General features: G+C 41.6%; 1 protein-coding gene across 2 annotated transcripts in view; it reads left to right on the top strand.

The window, feature by feature from the left end:
• TRAF3IP1 (TRAF3 interacting protein 1) overlaps window positions 1-18486 on the top strand; it is a 37948-nt gene that overhangs the window by 2323 nt on the left and 17139 nt on the right. For both annotated transcript variants that reach the window (XM_048952530.1, XM_048952531.1), the window contains exons 3-7: window positions 1594-1755; window positions 2558-2698; window positions 2840-3310; window positions 11316-11391; window positions 16893-16991. In XM_048952530.1, the coding sequence (XP_048808487.1) occupies window positions 1594-1755; window positions 2558-2698; window positions 2840-3310; window positions 11316-11391; window positions 16893-16991 (949 nt within the window). The remainder of the gene's footprint in view (window positions 1-1593; window positions 1756-2557; window positions 2699-2839; window positions 3311-11315; window positions 11392-16892; window positions 16992-18486) is intronic.

Genomic DNA, 18486 nt, shown 5'->3' on the forward strand with positions numbered 1-18486 from the left:
GCACCTCAGTGAGTTGTGCTGTGTGCATGCAAAGCAATTCATGTCGCAGAGATGGAAAGGGATCTGAGTGCATAAGGGAATGTAAGTAGGAGTTTTCTTGAACTTTGGGACTGTTCTGAAACAAATACACTTCTTGCTGCCAGCTGACCTGGAAGGTGTTGTTATCTTCATGTTTATCAGGAAGGTTTGTCTCCTTGGGGCTAATATAACATTGTTCTCTTAGAAATGGAAAAACTGAATATCGGGCTGTTAGGCTTTCCCATCAGCTTTATATTATGCATATATGAATCAGGTTGGATGGGGCCCTGGGCAGCCTGATGTGGTACCAGATCTGGAGGTTGGTGGCCCTGCCTCTGGCAGGAGGTGGAAGCTTCATGATCCTCGAGGTCCCTTCCAATCCAAGCCATCCTATGATTCTATGAGTGTATGATTATGTGCTTGACAGAATGTAACTTTTGCTGTGTGTTCTGTAAAGCTCTCAGCACTGTTTCAGATGTTTGTTTCTATTCCAATAGAACTTTATTTACTGACTCAAGTAGATAATGAAAATTTCTTGTTTGGAAGAAAACACTGATAACATAACTACTAATTGATTCACCTAGGAGGAACTTCTGAATCACTTCTGTTTGAAAACATTTGTGTTAGGACTGTCCTGCTTCCTTCCCTGAGTTAATAGATTGCATGTGTCCTTCAGAGGATGGACAACTGTTTTAATAGAAGGAGGTTGCAGCATTTCCTTCCTTTTTTTCTTTTTGGTTTGTTTTTAGTTTTTGAATGCAGGGAGCACTGGTGAGGGCGAAGTGGTCGTGATGTAAATGGAGACAATCTGGAAATCCTAGCTGTGTGGCAGTTGTTTGTTTTAATCTGTTTGGAAGAGCTGAAGAAGGGAAGAACCCTGACTCCAGCGCCTGCCTTCCCACGCATTTGTTCTTGTTTACGGAGCAGCTCTGGGACTTGAGACATCACTGCAAAGCTCCATTGCTACAGGAGTAGATAATGCTACAGATGGCCTTTAGAAGGAGTACTGGCCTTGCTCAGCTGAGGAGTTACAGGCCTGTGTTGCTTTCCTTTCTGTTGGTATGTCTGTCAGATTAGATCCAGGTTCGTACTGGGTCTGTTGCTCCCAAGGCAGCCAGTCAGTCAGTGCCAAATCAGCTGTTTAAATGATTCTGTATAGTCACCCAAAGCCATCATCTTTGCTGAAGGATGCTTAGGGAAAGCAGTTTGTAAAGTATAGTTATAAAACCAAATCACCCCTGGTAACCGTGGAGATAACATATGTGCCCGTATCCCTTTCACCACCATCCTTCTTATGTCTCCTTGACTCACTGTTCAGTCTGGTTTCTACAGTATTTCAATATGTAAGCCCTTCACATCTGTTCTGGGAGATGTTCAGAGCAGGACAGATCCTGGTGCTTTGTCTCAGCAAGTGCAGCTGGGCCTTTGCTCCTGACCGCCCTGGCAACGCTTGCTTGTGAGCCGTGGTTCAGCTGCTCCAGTTGTGCAGTTGCAGTTATTCCTCCTGTCAGAGGTTTCCTAACCTTGAGTTATTTTAGAATCTCGTGGTTATTTCTGAATTGTTGTTTTTTTTAGGATAAAGATGCCAAAATCAGCTTCCTTCAGAAGGCCATCGATGCTGTTGTAATGGTAACGGGAGAGCCACTGTCAGTAAAACCAGCACGTGTTGTGGCTGGACACGAACCTGAGAAAACAAATGAGTTTCTGCAAGCCATTGGGAAGTGTTGCTTAAATAAGGTATGACATCACCACATACATTTCATCTACATCATTACAGAGATATGTACCTGTGTTATATATTATCAGAGCTCATTTGTGACAGTTTGACACTCATTAGCTATTTTGAATTACAGAAGATATACTGCCTTGGGATACCACTGTAATAACAGATGTATAGAATGTGGTTCATAGCAGAGTTTGAGCCAGGTCCCCACACAAATGCATTCTAGAAGTCTGTGTAAAAAACCTGTGAAGTGATGGGTGAGAAGAAGCTGTGCCTTTAACAGTGAAATACTACAGTATTCACAAACTGTGTGAAGGTTCTGTCTGGGTAATCTTTGTCCAGTAATCTGATCATTTACACTGCTGTTATTTCCTTTTAGTTAACTGAATGAGACACTCTTCTTCCTTACTAATTGCTTGAGATGGGGAAGGAGGAGCTGAAATGGGCTGAGATTGATGGCACAGCTTTGTAGAGCATTGTAATAACCAAAGGCTGAACTCTATCCATTCAAGCCAAGGTTATTAGCCCTGTGTCTTTACTGTGAAACATAAGCTGGATGTGCATTGTGGAAAAGGTTTGGGTTCTAACTAGCTTGATACCTAATTTTGCTACAGTAGATAAAAAGCACCATCTGTTTATATAAGCCTAATATGCATAATGAAATTATTGCAAAAGTTGCAAAGAGATGTTTAATTTAGAAGAGCAGAAATGTAAGCTGTATTTCAAAAGGAAGAAGAGTCACATTGACTACAGAGTTTGGAAGAAGGGATATTTAATAAAGTAGCTCAGTTCAGGAAATTTCTCTGTTTCTTGCAGCTGTCCAGTGATGTTGCTGTAAAAAAGATCTTAGCTGGGGAAAGAGCTGATGCTAAAGGAAAACCTCCATCCAGTAAACCTCGAGATACAGAAAGCAGGGAGACCAAAACAGAAGAGCAAAAAAGCCGTAGGGATAAAGAGGTAGGAAACTTTGTTGGGTACAATGGCTACTAGTGATTATTGTTTTTTTAATTCCTCTCAGTGGGCATGTTACATGTAGAGAGTAACTACGTGATAGAGATGATGTATTGAAACTGAATATTACTTTTTAATTTCTTTTAGGGAAGAGGAGATACTGACATTAAAGACAGAAGTTCGAGCAGAGACAGAAAACACAAAGGAGATGTCAAAGAGAGCGAAGAAAGAGAAAAGGAAAGTGAAAAACAGAAGGATAATGAGGAGAGGCACAAAGACTCTGAAAGGGACAACTTTAAGGAAGGAGAAAAACAAGAAAGGGAAAGAAACAAAAGCAGAACAACCAAGCAGGGAAGAGAAACAGAAAAAAGCAAGGGAAAAAGAGACGTAGAACGAGAAGATAACATTGAATGGAATAAAGTACAGGAAAGGGAGAAAAAAAATGAAGGAGGAAGAGAAACAGACAGACTGAAAGGAAGAGACAAAGATAAGACCAGGGAGAGAGAACGAGAGAAGGACAGAGAGAAGGGAAAAGACCGTGAAAGGGACAGACAGAGAGGCAGAGGGAGAGATGGAGAGCATGTACAAGAGCACGGGAAGGATAAAGCAGAGAAAAAGGTAACTGAAATCTTATTTCAGAGCGGTGCTCTTCTGTTAAGCACTTTGTATAACAGCGCTTGCTTTCCCAAAGTGAAAATTGTTGTTTTTTTTTGTGTATGGATTTAATCTGTTAAGGATGTGGCCGAGGTTGTGCATACACCTTCCTGTCTGTGAGCAATCAGACTCATCTGACTGTGCTTCCTGAACGTCTGTTAAGCAGTTTATTTTCTGAACTGTGCTTGTTTGAATTCTCCTCATCGCGTTAGATTCAGTTTGATAGAGTGGAGTGGCAGCAGTTGTTGTATCTTTGTCATGCATCTTGCCAGTAATGCATGCTGTTGCTTCAGCCTTAGCTCTTGGGAAAGGTGGGGGTTAAAGGGAGTTTCTTTCATCCATTGCTGGTTGCTTGTCTCACTCTTGAGCTTACTTCTTCCATAGAGGGATCAGTTGAGCAGTGATTCTTGCTCTGTTAGGCTTCCAGGAGAGCCAGGCAGGTTGAGGAAAGCAGGTAGGTGGCTAAGAATGCTGTTGTAACGCTCCCAGTTCCACGGTACGCTCATTTCCCACTTCATATATTTCAGGCTTAGCACGTAGAATCTAAAACAAATATTTCCTTTTAGTCTTTAGATTCTGAGGAATCCAAACTTAGAAAACTGCAGAGGCCAACTAAAGCCAGCAAGTGCCAGCCAGATGATGAGGTTAATGATATAGAAGATCTGGGAAGGCAGATTTTGAAAGTGTTCCATTTTAGAATGGTTTGGAAATCTGCATTAAGGAAATTAAGATTGAAAGTTAAGGAGATGCCAAGTTTTAGGGCTCTAAAATAGGTTGTCTGGTTTTTGCTTGTCTTTAAATTTCTTATAGCTTGGACGAAAAAAGCCTACTCAGTTTGTTTCAGTTTCCAGACTTCTAGTTCTATTTCTTGATATGTTGACTACTTCAGAAAAATGTTTATTTGTTCAAAGGTTTCTCCTTTTTTTCCTCTCCAGTCTTTCCTGGAATGCTGCTATTTGTTTGTTTGATCAGGCAGCTCAGCACGATCCAGCTGCTCATTTGCTCCCCCAGCAGTGGGCTGGAGGAGAGAACTGAGAAAGTTAAAAGTGCAAAAACGTGGGGGTTGAGATAAAGAGTGTTTAATAAGACAAAAAAAGAAAAGGAAAAAAGGAAACACACAAAGAAAAGAAAAACAAACCAACCAACAGCGTAAAACTCATTTGTTCACCACCAGCTGACTGATGCCCAGCAATGGAGTCCTGGCCATCTCACGATGATGCCGTATGTATGGGATATCCTTCTGGCCAGCTTAGGTGAGCTGTCCTGGTTTTGTCCCCTCCCATCTCTTTGTGCACCCCAGTTCCTTGTTGCCAGCCAGCTCAAGAAGCTGAAAAGTTCCTGGCTGAGTGTAAGCACTCGTTAGCAACAATTGGTGTGTTATCAACATTGTTCTTACCCTAAATCCAAGCCACAGCACCATGCCAGCTGCTAGGATTTAGGACAGGTGTTTTAATAGCAGTTGCTGTGTTGAATGGAGAATAAATCCAGTCTTTCGTTGCAGCCTGTGTTTTGCAGCTGGATGATGGTAGGGTGGAATAGGAACTTGCTGACTGCTTCTGAACGGTAGCTGTTGTTTGAGATAGCTTTGTGTCTGCATCTGCTGCTTCTTGATGACCTGAGGCAATTTGGGGAATTAAGGACCCATATGGCTAAATGTTTAAAAATGAGCCTTCAATAAATTAGCCTGAAGTAGTTCATGCTAGAAAGAAATAGGCAGCATCCCAAGTCCAGCAGGAGTCTCTGTTGGAAGTCTGTGGGCCACTGACATCATCGTGTCTTCTACATGAGATGACAAATTTATAGCTGTTCTTTGACTGAAATCCAACCAAAGTTTTTAAATTATTGGCACTTGGAGGGAGAGCTTATAAAATAGTTTTTAGCCTGAAGCAAACGTTCTTGGCCAAGTTAAACTTCCTGCAAATTGGGTCTCTAATGGAAATTCTGAGCCTCATCCCAAACTATCGTAGTGCTCTTGGGCACCACTATAATATGCTAGGGCAGTAAAGTTTCATTTCCCGTCTTAAGTGCTTTTGGGAGTGATTCCAAGGCATGTTGGTTTACTACCTTAAATCTAGATAACATGCTTTTCCTTTACTTGCTTGCGTAACAGCAGGCACTGCTTTGCTTTTAGGTGTTGAAAACAGACACTTTAGAGCAGTGCGTGACAAATGGTCGCTTGACTAGGACTGTGGAAGAGAGGAATGGTATGAAAAGGCTCCCAATGAATCTTTTAAAGCTGGAGAGCTGGGATAGCTGTGTAAAGTGATTTAGAGAAAACTGCATCGTGAGATAGTTGAGAAGTGCACCTTGATGGACTGGGGTTGATCTTACTTTCCTCCCAGTAGTTTCACAGCAGGATAATGCCTTCATATCCAGGGATTTACCCTGATTTAAACTGCTGTGGTACCATTTCAGTCATGTGAAACAAATGTATTAAAAACAGAGGAAACCATTTTTGTATTTATGCCTACAAGGAGTATTTGATTGTATTATTTGGTAGTGTGTGCTGCATGAGTATATCTTAAGCATCTATTTCTCAGCTTTTTAAAAATACGCAGCAAATGAAACAAGTTAAAGCAACCCCCTTCCAAGCTGTGTCTGATATGCCACTGCCTGATGTGTTGCCTGCTTTCTTCTGCCCCAAGGACTGATCTCTGGTTTGTTCCTGTTGGGTTCAGTTACACAGCACTGGCTTACTATAGAGCCATAGAATGACTGCAGTTAGAAGGGACCTTAATGACCATCCAGTTCCAATCCCCTGCCACAGGCAGAGTTGTCAGCCACCAGCTCAGGATGCTCAGAGCTCCATCCAAACTGGTCTCGAATCCTCCAGAGGTAGGGCACCCACAGCTTTCTGGGCAGCCTGTGCCAGTGCCACACCACCTTCTGAGTAAAGATCTTCTTCCCTACATTTAACGTAAATTTCCTCTCTTTTAGTTTACAACCATCCCCTCTTATCACTATTAGACCATGTAAAAAGTTGGTCCCTCTCCTGTTCATAAGCTCCCTTTAAGTACTGGAAGGCAGTGAGGTCTCCCCAGAGCCTTCTCTTCCCCAGGCTGAACAAACCCAACTTTCTCAACCTTTCTTCATAGGAGAGATGCTCCAGCTCTCTGATCACCTTCAGTGCCCTGCTCTGGGCCCACTCCAACAGCTCCATGTCTTTCTCATGTTGGGGCCCCCAGGCTTGGATGCAGTACTCCAGCTGGGGCCTCACAAGAGCAGTGCAGATGGGGACAACCCCCTCCCTTCCCTGCTGCCACCCTTCTCTTGATGCAGCCCAGCATGCTGTTGGCCTCTAGTCCTTGTCTCTGCCATCACGCTCCTAGTCACAGCTTCTCTTTCTTCCCAAGCATAATCTTCCCTGCCTTTACATTGCAACGTGCTTCTTGTTTTCCACTTGATTTTTGTCTTGTTTCCACCATGTTTCACATAGGTCCTTTCATCAGACGTGCTGCCTGCTTCGCAGCATAATGGTGTGGGAGAACTGGGAGAAGTGGGGACTTTTATTCAGTTTGAGATGTCCATGGAATTTCAGACTAAGTGGATTCTGTGCTGCATTCAAATTCCTTTGAGTTTTTTAATATTGTCCACGTACAGCAAAGTTACCGTATAAAGTTTAGTTGTTGGTATGGCTCCTTTGAGATCAGGAACCTAGATAAGATTCTCTCATTATTCATCAAAATTTTCATTTTCTTGCTGCTAATTTTCTGAGGCCAGCCTTAAAATACTATTTCAGTTTTCACAGCTTGATTTTTTTTTTCATGTATTTTTTCTTGAACCGAAGAACCTGTATGTTACCAGGCATGTTATAGCCACCACGTGGGTATCTATAATTTTCTGGAACAACAAAAAAAGCAAATGTAAGTAGGAATTAAGGAGAAACATTTGGCCAACACGTGGCAATCAGGAGACTCCTTTCTGATTGAAGGCTGTTGCATACCACGTTGTTTCTGATCAGAGCAAGCCAGGTTGTGTTCTGTTCACTCAGTCCAGCTCAGGTAGAAACTTTGTTTGGAACAGACACTTAGAAGCTCAATCTGTCATGCTACAAAATACTACTACTAATAATAAAACAACTTTGTCTTTTGACAAGAGGTGATTCGAGCTGTAGATCTTCTGAGTGTATGGTGCTTCTCATATGAAAGTGTCTGCAGAGCAGGTATGTCATTTAGCCCTATGGCAAAACACATTGGAAAAGTCTCTTCCATTTTACAGATGGCTGCTGAAACTTTTGGCTGAAGCTTTTTGTAATATCCTGTAACTTCTGGCCACTTCTGTAACGACCTTTATTTTTGCTGTACAAACCATATTGCTCTGGAATGGGACGTTTGAATCAGCCTCTAAAGTCCTATCTAATGAACTTCTGTTGGAACTCATCTATACTGAATGAAAAATGACATAACTGCCCTTGAAGCAGCAGAAAGAATTGTTCCATGGAAATCTCCTAAACATGGCTTAGATAATTTTGTTCCAGTGCTGTGAGCTGGAATGCTGTTTGCTGTCAGTTATTCATAATTGACTCACATAATAGAAGTCCAGCGTTCACATTTATGTTGTAAGAAATAGCTATTTTTTTCCTAATAACTCTGTGTTTGAGGGGTTTTAATTAGCAGAAACTGACAGCAATAGACCATCGTCTTCTGAGCATCTCTCAAGAAAAGGTAATTGATCAGTATAATCCTAGTGTCATTGCCACTCAGTCAAATGGATCTTTCCACGTTGCTGTTACACACTAATAAATTATGCCTATTAATAACAGTGGCTATTTAGGAATAGATACAAGAAACAGAGGCAGTTTAAGGAAAAGAGCAATGAAAGTCTTCGAGCCTTAGAACTGAGCTGTATTTATGTGACAGTATTCATGGTACACAAAAACAGAAAGTGTGTTTCATAGAATGGCCTGGGTTGCAAAGGAGCACAATGCTCATCCAGTTCCAACCCCCTGCTGTGTGCAGGTCACCAACCAGCAGCCCAGGCTGCCCAGAGCCACATCCAGCCTGGCCCTGAATGCCTGCAGGGATGGGGCATCCACAGCCTCCTTGGGTTTATACATGTAATATTGTTTTATTGTTACATCTATGTATGTGTTACTGACAGTACACATGTAAATATAGCTCCTCCACCATGGATCTAATTAGCAAAGTCATCCACAACAGACAGAGGATTGAATTAGATTCCTATTCACAGTTGTAATTATTGTTGGTGAACTCTCAGTGGACCTGATGAGTTAGAGGAAGGAATTCACAGTGGTTTATATGGTGAGCTGTTCACCTCCCTTGCTTGGGTGAGAGTGGCTTTTCTCCCCATGACTGCTGATGCATGGAGTGGCCATGGCAGGAGGAGATGTATGGAGGCAAGTGGGCACGGAGATGATGTGTTGGCAGTTGGGCTAGCTGATCTTAGAGGTCTTTTCCAAGCTCTATGATTCTTTGCCCGGAATTAGTTAGGAGGGAAGAAACTGTTCAACTACTGCTGTGTGCATACAGCCATAAAGCAAACAGCATGGCTATCATAGAGGAGAAAAGTCTGACCTCCTGTGTGTGCTGCCTGCTGCTCATATTCAGTACCAGTCATTAGTGGGACTGTCAGTAAGTTCTGCTCACAAAATCAGAGCACATGGAGCTGGAAGGTCCCTGTATAAAAGTTATTGACAGAATCTGTTTATGAGATCCTTTTGTGAATGTGGAGGTCGATTATTGCATGGAAGGAAAGGGGAATTAACAGTTTGGCAGGATTTCCTTTCAGACCATGTTCTTCTTGACCAGCTGAAACATTACAAATCATTATTTTCTGATGTCTCAGGGTGAAAATCAGCCTATTTAAATAGATTAACAGTAAAACAGCCAATTGGATGGTTTATAGGAGACTACTGTATCCTCTCCAAATAGGAACGTAATTACTCAAAACTGGGAAGCATGTACATCCATCTAGGATCCCACTTAAATAATTTTCTTTCTGTATGGTATGAAATGAAGTGTAAGATTACTTTTTAATGACTTCACTTACTGCTTTTCAAAGTTTTGGAGCTTTGGAATTTGTAAGAAGAAGTAGGACCTATTTTATCTCCCTTTGGAAAGACTCAAGTCATAAATATTGTGGGCTTTATGTATTTGTATGCTACCATAGTGATTAAATGTTAGTGTTTTACTTTGCACCTGTTGCCAGCGTGCACATCTGGCACTACAGAAGTGTTAAGCAGCCTTTGCAGTCACTACCTGACATAAATAAATGACTGAATCTGCTCCTCTAGAAGCCCCAGCACCTACTCTCAGCTCCTTCCCCACCTGTGCTAATAATTACATCACCCAAATTGCAGCTAAATGGTGAGTGTACCAGATGCAGCTTGCAGGTCTGTAGAACCAGACTGTGAGGCTGTGGGGAGCTCAACTTTTGCCCCTTGTCACTGTGAAAAGCAGTAGTAATTGAGATGAACCAAACTGTGCAGTTTGACCTTCTGTCTTTGATTTGTTTGAAACGCGTCAGCATCTTGTGGAAGGAGTCTGTGGAATACAGTGTTAACAGAGAAATGGAGGAAACTGTAATTCTCATTTATGTTGTGAATGTGGGCATTATTTGTGGAGTTAGCAAGTAACTCTCGCTTGCAAACTTTGTGAGTTCTTATTTCACACAAATTACAATATAAGGAGAAAATCCTGTGAAGTGCTGATCGTCTTCACGGCCCTCCTCCAGACCTGCTCCAACAGCTCCTCATCCTCCTTGTGCTGGGGGCCCAGGTTTGGGTGCAGTCCTTCTGATGGGCCTCACAAGGGCAGAGCTGTCTGGCTTGTTACTGGGGCAGTAATGTGAGGGGTGAGAAGCTGTGAGCACCTGCTGGGCCAGATTCCCTTGCTGGCTGCATCTTTTAGTCTGTGTGTAACCAGAAGCCTTCTCTGCCAGTGCTGAGGTTGTTCTGCCTGCATGAGTGGCAGTCGTGCCTGCCTTCAGACCTTCTGCTGCCCAAGACTGGGGCATAAGGGGATGCAGGGCCTCCGTTCTGCCCCCATCTGTACCCACAAGCTGTACAGGGCCAGCAGGAGCTCTCCTTTACATCTTGCCCTTTCCCTGGAGGCATATGGCCACTGGATGCTTAACACAGGGCCTTTGCAGGAAGTATTGCCAGTCAGCTGTTCTTAACTTCAGGCAGTGAAAGCTGTATCCAGAGAAAACAAAGTAATCATGCTTTTGTGTGCTTTCCTGCCTTCATTTCCTGGCCTCTTTGAATTGCTTGTGGGCTTAGGACAGAGTCCTTATAAAAAGTCCTGATTTTTCCTTCAGTTTTAACTTTTTCACTTATGGATTGCTATCATCACCCTTTCTGCTCCAGCTGTACCTTCACATCACCCACTGCTTCTTCGATGGCCTTTCTGATAGGATCCATGTCTCAGTTTGTGCATGTTTGACTTAAGGACTGTGTGTGTCTAGTGCCAGAATTTTTAGTGTCTACTTCTGTTTCAGAAGGAAATTCAAAATACTTCCCAGAAAATGGAAGAGAAACTGTGTGTGCAGTGTGGCTGAAACATGGAGGGGACTCGAGATTAATCTTAACCCTTGGGATAGCCCACTAGTAGCAAAGCATTCTATTCCTAGACCAGTTATGGCATCGCACATGCATTGCACGTTTTGCAAGAACTCTGCTGTGGATGTGCTTAGATCACCTTTGGAAGTTGCCTTTACAGTAGTGAAATATGATCATATTTCAAGTTCATTAAAAAAAAAAAAAAAAGATAGCTACCACACATCCAGCAAAAACATCTGCAAACTCTTCTGAGGAAAATAGATTCTAGGTATTTTTCCTGTGTGTGCATCAGTTTTGTAAGTATTTTTTAATGTATAATAAATGTAGACAAAAAAAATCAACACATGTAATTCAAATTTAATTTTGAATATATGAATTTTTTTTATGTGAAGACATATAGATTTGTGCTTTTTTTTTTTTTTTTCTCTTTGTTTTTTTTTTTTTTTTAAGAGTGAAAGTCCTGCAGGAATATCAAGGCAGCCTTCAACAAAAGGATCAAGGCAACGCGCCAAACCCAGAGGAGAAGGTAACCAGCAGGATGATATTTTTTCTATTAAATATGCTGGAGGGTTGTTATCCTGGAACAGAATAAAATCCTAAACATCCTTGCTTATTATTTTGAGTGCTTGTTTTTTACCCAGTTTGCATTTATGAATCCAGTGGGCTGTTCTGCATAGGTTTGGTACCTGGAGAGTGGTACTTAATTCAGTTTGGTTTCATTCTTCATGCAAAACTGCAGATGTAAATTCAGCTTCTCATGATAATTACAGTTTTCTTTCTGAATGGACTTCATGATAGGTCTAAAACTATTTCTTTGTCTATTAGTTTCACAGAAACTGTTTCTTTGCTTCATAATCTGGCAAAATCAGACACAAATGACTTCAAAAACTTTAAGAGACATAGTTTTTGTCCCATTTCTGTTACTGAAGGTAAGTAGGTAGTGTATCTCAAATGATTAAATGTTGCACATTACTGTACAAAAAGGAACACATGAAAGTTCCTCAAATACTTTGACCAGATCAATATTCAGCACAGTGTTTTAGTTTAAATAAGATTCAAGATGTGGCGTTTTAGTAAGATTAAAGGCATTTATGATGCAAGATATGCTTTCCTATAGGTATTAATTATACAAATGCTAACCCTAAGATATTTAACTTCATACTTACTAATATTTGGGAAGTGTGTACTTCCTAGTACACAGGCCATATGAGGAGAGGCTGAAGGAGCTGGGAATGTTCAGCCTGGAGAAGAGGAGGCTCAGGGGAGACGTTATTGCTCTCTATAACTTCCTGAAGGGAGGTTGTAGTGAGCTGGGGGTCGGCCTCTTCTCTCGTGTCATCAGTGATAGGACCAGGGGGAATGGTTTCAAGCTACGACAGGGGAGATTCAGGCTGGACATCAGGAAGTATTACTGTTCAGAAAGGGTGGTCAGGCACTGGAATGGACTGCCCAGGGAGGTGGTGGAATCACCGACCCTGGGGGTGTTCAAGGAGAGGCTGGATGTTGTGTTGAGGGACATGGTTTAGTGGGAGCTATTGGGAATAGGCGAACGGTTGGACTGGGTGATCTTTTAGGTCTTTTCCAACCTTGGTGATTCTATGATTCTATGATTCTAGATTTATCTGTTCAATTTTTTTTAATCCTTTCTCAAGGATTTGAAGGCCTTGGGTATTGAATTTCTTTAGGAATTATGGGATTGTAAATGAAAAGGTTACATTTGCCATAAAAAAGACGGGGAAAAAAAGCCATGTTCTGTGAGACTGACTCATTAATGCCCAGTGCAACAAGGAATTTCCCTGGGTATTCATTTGGTAAGCAATACATTAAACAGTCCACATTTGTGTTCAACTTTCTGGGTTTTTTTAATCAAAAAGATGGTTGGTTGAATTTGAGACTAGCAAAACCTTTTATAATGATTTACATAACTGGAGACACTTGTCGTAGTCCAGGTGTAACCTGGAGAGCAGATGAAAAGGAGTTGTTCACCAAATCTCCTGGCTTGTAGCCCCTTTTGATTAGAGGGTTTTGAAGCAACCCTGTGTGTTTGTAGGTCTTTGGCTTCCAACATTGTCATTACAGCTGTGATCAAATGTGCATGGTCAGCAGTCAGTCAATGCCTACCTGTGTGACCTGCTGTAGGGAGCCTGCTTTAGCAGCGGGGCTGGACTTGATGGTCCCTTCCAACCCCTACAGTTCTGTGATTCTGCATTGCACCTGCACTTATGTCAGGCTAGGACCCTGTGGCTTGAGTCTGAGCAGGGCAGGTTCTCTGGATATCATCAGCACTGAATCTGTATCCCAGATCATCTTCCTCAGTAGCCTAGCCAGATATCATGAGCCAAACTCTGTGGCATTTCTGCTGGGAGCACTGAGGAAGGAAGGCCAGGTATTTATTTGTTACCCACAGATTATCAGCAGGAAATGAGAAGCTGTTAGAGGCCCATCTTGTGCCCACATAAGAGTTGTCCATGCTGAAATTGTGGCTGTCGCCTCTGTCTGGTGTACAGTGCTGCAGCCTCTGCTCCCAGGTAGCAGTGATAGGACAAGAGGTAATGGCTTTAAGTTGCTCCAGGGGAGGTTCAGGTTGGATATTAAGAAAAAGTGACTCTCAGAAAGAATTATAATGCTTTGGAACAGGCTGCCTGGGGAACTGGAGTCACCATCTCAGGAGGTGTTTCAGAACAGCGTAGATGTGGCACTGAGGGATGTGGGCAGTGGGCATGGCGGGGTGGGCTGGGGTTGGATTTGGGGATCCAACAGGATAGATTTTATGATTGTATGATATAAACAACCCCTTCATTTTGGAGCTTAAGTCACGTTAGTGCTTATTGAAGATTTTACATCACGTCTCATTTACTTATAGGCTGTGAGGTTTTATTGATTTTGTTGCTGAAAAATATAATCTGGATTCCATTAAATGAAGCTTTATTTTATTTCATAGTGATCAACAGCTGGCCCTACCACTTTATTTAGAATTTTTATTTAAAAAAAATAAATTTGAATATTTGCTTTATAGCCTGGACAGGTCCTAAACTACAGTGACCAGACATGGCGCGTTTTATGGGATCACCCAATCTTGAAAATCAGCAGCCATTATTCTGATAAATATGTTTTACCTTTTATCCACTGTTTTGGCTTCAAATTCAGTATTTTAAAATACTCTTTTCATGATGCAGCAGACCAGTGCACTCAAGGTTACCTATGTTATACCCTTTTTTTGCCTAATGTGAGAGAGTGACAGTAAGTAAACAAGGCTCCTAACTGCCCCAAGATGGAATCCTGAGGGTAGTAAAACCTTCTGTAGGTGTACTGAAGCCTGCAGTATGTCGTTGTCTGCAGCAACTGATGATGATGTTCAGACCTTTCTGTATTTTCTAACATTAAATGGAGACAAATAAATGTGCAGCAGTAGAACAGGAAGGAGTTTGTGTCAAGGCTGAACTGGTGAATGCAAATTCAGCTATTATGAAAAACAAAACTAAGTGGTAAATGAAGGAGTAGTTAAGCAATTACAGGTATGTTTTCTCTCCTGGTAATGAAACCAAGTTATAACAGCATTTGCTCACTTCTGTATATTAAAAACAAATTAATAGTGGCATTGAAGCAAAAGGGTTTTATTTTTCTATAGTTACTATTACTCATACCATAATTACTTTCATAGCTCCAACATGCCTTGCAGCAAAACCGGTTTCACATGATATTTTTTCTAATTTAGAAGTTGATCTGTAAATTGAATGTACTTTTTTAAACTTACAGTTGCTTTGAAAATAATTAACCCTTCTTTCGTGGAGGTGATGCACTGTGTGTGCATGCGTTCACACAAATGTGTGTGTGTTGGAAGAGAACTGCCCACAAACTTGCACCTGAATATTAAAACCTGCTTCTATAATAAAGATTAATGTTGCAGAAGAGAATGAGGTGAAAACCAGCATAATTTATTGCAAACCCATTTTCTGGATGGGGTGGAAGAGCTCTTGGTCTGCAGTCCATGACACATGTACTGGTTTCTCAGGGGTATGGTGTTGCACATGCAGGAGGGAAGCAATCTGGGACTTCATGTTGAGACAGTAAAAAGAACTAATTTGGGGAATAACACGTTGGCAGGCTGTGAAAGGGTTGAGTGCAACTCTTTTTGAGTGCAACCATCCAACCAATTCCTCACCCACTGACTGCTCCATTCACCAAATCCAGGTCTTGCTGAGTTAAAGGCAAGGATTTTGTGTGGGGTAGCATCAAATGCTTTGCACAAGTCCACATAGAGTTGACCTCTATAGTAAGAGCCAGGAAAGGGAGAGCAATGCTTGCCATGTCAGTCTGATCTCATTATCTGGATAATTGGAAACTGTCAAAAACTAAGGTATGAATTTCCCTGGGAAATGCCATTAATCATCTGTCTGGCCCAATCTCTGTCTCTGATAGGCAATACCCATACTGCTGGTAGCTGTTTTTCTCTGGTGGAGTATCTTTAGCAATGGATGACCTAGTAATCATTTTAGTACATAGGATTATGTCATTACAGGATTATGTCATTAAATTCTATAAATGAAACCTTTCCTTTATGATGGAGTGAAGCACTTTCTACTCTTGGTATGGTTTTTCAGCAAAGGTTCAGACCTTGTGGGTACCTTGTAGCACAGCTGTATGGATTGGTGATGAGCTTTTTAAATGCCTTTTTCAAAGTTTTATTAAGTAGCTCTTCATCCTGGCTTTTGTCAGCAATGGTAAATGAAAGGAGAGGGCTACAGTGTCAAAATCCTCAAAGCTAACAGAACTCAACTATAATTCCATGGGTGGGCATGGTGGTGATGGCTTGGTGGTTGGTTTTTATGGTGTTGGAGGTCTTTTCCAACCTTCACAATTCTAAGATTCTAACATTGCTGCTGGAGTGGACTGTGTAACTTATGGACACCCCCGATGGCAAAGGTGGATGGGAGATCCCCTGCTATTGGTCCTGAGAGCTGCAGCTTTATGCTGCATGCAGCAATTTCATCTCTTGTTCTGCAAGCGTTGGACACTTCAACCTCTAGTGTTAGTTGGGTTTATATGTGCTAAATCTTCTCCTGAGCATTCCAAACTGCTGATTTGTTGTGGTGGTGGAAATTTGGTCGCCACAGCATAGGAACCCCGTGGATCTGTTCTTTACATTTCTATTACAGTCACTCAATTTGCAGAAGCACTCAATTCAGTTCTTGTCCATTGTTTTCAGGACCTTTCTTTACCTTTCTTTCTGTGTCTGCAGATCTCTTCCATATCTTTCTGTGTCTTCCTATTTCTGCTCCTGCTGTATTTTGAGGAATGTAAGAACTGAACACATTGCAAGTGAGGTTAAGGCTGTGTGTGTGTGTACTTTTCATATGGCAAAACCAACAGGATGTATAATCTGACAAACTGTAAAAGTAGGATTGTGGGGTTTTTTTGTTTGCTTTGTTGGTTTGTTCTTAATGCTGAGTTTTGTTTTCAGGAACTATATACAAATGGTGCTGAATTGTTCCTCCTTTGTCTCTCTTTACCCTCAGTGTCACAGAATTTAAGAATCAGTGTACTTCAAAACCTCAGCTTTCTTCTTCCAGTGTTCAAGTTGTGGGGTTCATGTACTGAAAATAAGCTTTTCTTACTTGAAACTTTTTTATGGCTTCAGTATGAAATGCTTTTACAGGAAACCCTTCCCTTTTGGAACAAACCAAAGTGCATTCCAAGTGGCACACTAACAATATTGTGTATTTTAGTACTTACTTAGGCTTTATTTGTTAAATATTGTCTTACTAGCTTTGAGGCTTATAAATAATATCTCTAACTCACTTCTGAATTGAAGAAATTGCCTTAGTTTGCAGTAATATAAGGAGTTCAGTCAGTAGATCTTTTAAAAAGTATTTGTGAACTTTAAATGTTATTTATTTGCGCTCAAGATGGCTTGTGAACCTAAGGTAGCTCTTAAAGATACATTAAATGTAACAGGCATTTAGCATGGTGGGCTTTTTTTAATTTAAAATTGTAATTGTATCATTTAATTATCAACTTCTGTTATAGGAACGGTAGAAATGAAGAGTGTGGCAGATAGGATTTCAGAGGACAGTGCTGCTAAACTGCAGGAGAAAGCTGAACCAGGACTTGTAGTAAAACAGAAAGGTAGGTGGAATAAGAGCTTGGCTGCCTTGGAAAGGCTAACTTGAGTGCCGTGCGGTCAGCCTTGAATCCGTGCAGTTTCTTGAAGGTAAGGAAGGATAAAGGTAAGGAATTCTTGCATAAAGGTAAGGAAGGGGAGAAGAGGACAAGTTTCCATGGCCGATGCTCACACTGTCCCAGGGAAAATGCTCCTGAATCCCTTGGTGACTTGTTCTGTGTAACTGCATGTTGCCTTTTTGTGCAGGTGTTTGGAAGTGTCACTTGGTGTTTGTGTTTTGGAGGAATTTTGAGGCAAATTCCATCTCTGCCTTCTTATTTCTCCCTTAAAAAAGATAAAAAAATAAAAAGTTGTATATGGCTCCCTAGACATGCACTGTTAATGAGATATTTGTATCCAGATACAGCATACGTGGCATCAGAGAAACAAAATGTAGGAAGAAGAACTGAGAGTGAAGCAAAAAACTGTGGTTTTATTCTCTCCAGATCCAGACACATGAACAACTTGGGGGAGTTGATGCCACTGTCTTAGTTTCAGCTGGGACAGTTTCCTTCAAAATTTCCTGCTATGATGCTGTGTTTTGGTTCTAGGAAAAAAACTGTGTTGATAACACACTGATGTTTATAGTTAAGCATGTTATGCAGAGCCAAGGCCGTTTGCAGCAAAAAGCCCGAGGAGTTGGGAGGGAACAGAGTTAGGACAGCTGACTTAAACTGGCCAAAGGGATATTCCAGGCCACATGACATTGTGCAGAACGAGTTTGAAACGGATGGGAGTTCATCTGGTTCTCTTCCCCTGCTTGTGGGCTACCTGGGATATCAGTTGAGGGTGGTGAGCAATTGCTTGTGCATCACTGGTGATATACATTCACATATATATGCAATAACTATTATCCTTTTCCTTTTCTCTGTCTTGATAAATAGTTTTATCTCTACCCATGAGTTCTACTTTGGGGGAATGAGACTTTGTGGTGCTGGGCTGCCTGCCAGGTTAAACCACAACAGTCAAACCAGTGACCAATGTGGGGCTTAAAGGGCTGAGATAACAGCAGATGTGACCAGACCGTGTTAACACAGGGTGTTGGGATAGTTTAGTAATTGCTGCTCATTATGTTGATTTATCCTTATGGAGCCCTTTCGGAGTCTTCCCTATATTCCTTCTTTCCCTAAAGATCAAAAGCTAGTTACAGTAGCTCTTGAGAACTCTGAATATCCCTGGCATGTTCATAGCTCCTATTGCTGTGTCTTGAATGTATTTCAGGTTATGTTTAAACAATTATTTCAGCATGTCACTCCTCATCTGCCCCAAGGTGGGATAGTTGAGTGGCACCAATGGCAGTGTCATACCAATTGGGACTCCTCATATCGTAGAATGGTTACAGTGGTTGCTTTGTGTGTGGGATATCAAAGGCTGTTTCCCACTCCACCCATGGCCTTCAGGGCCTCATAGCTGTGTAGTCCAAGGAAATGTAGAAAATCAGCCAATATATTTGTGTGACCT

Source organism: Lagopus muta, chromosome 8 (genome assembly GCF_023343835.1).
Source record: "Lagopus muta isolate bLagMut1 chromosome 8, bLagMut1 primary, whole genome shotgun sequence".
NCBI lineage: Eukaryota > Metazoa > Chordata > Aves > Galliformes > Phasianidae > Lagopus > Lagopus muta.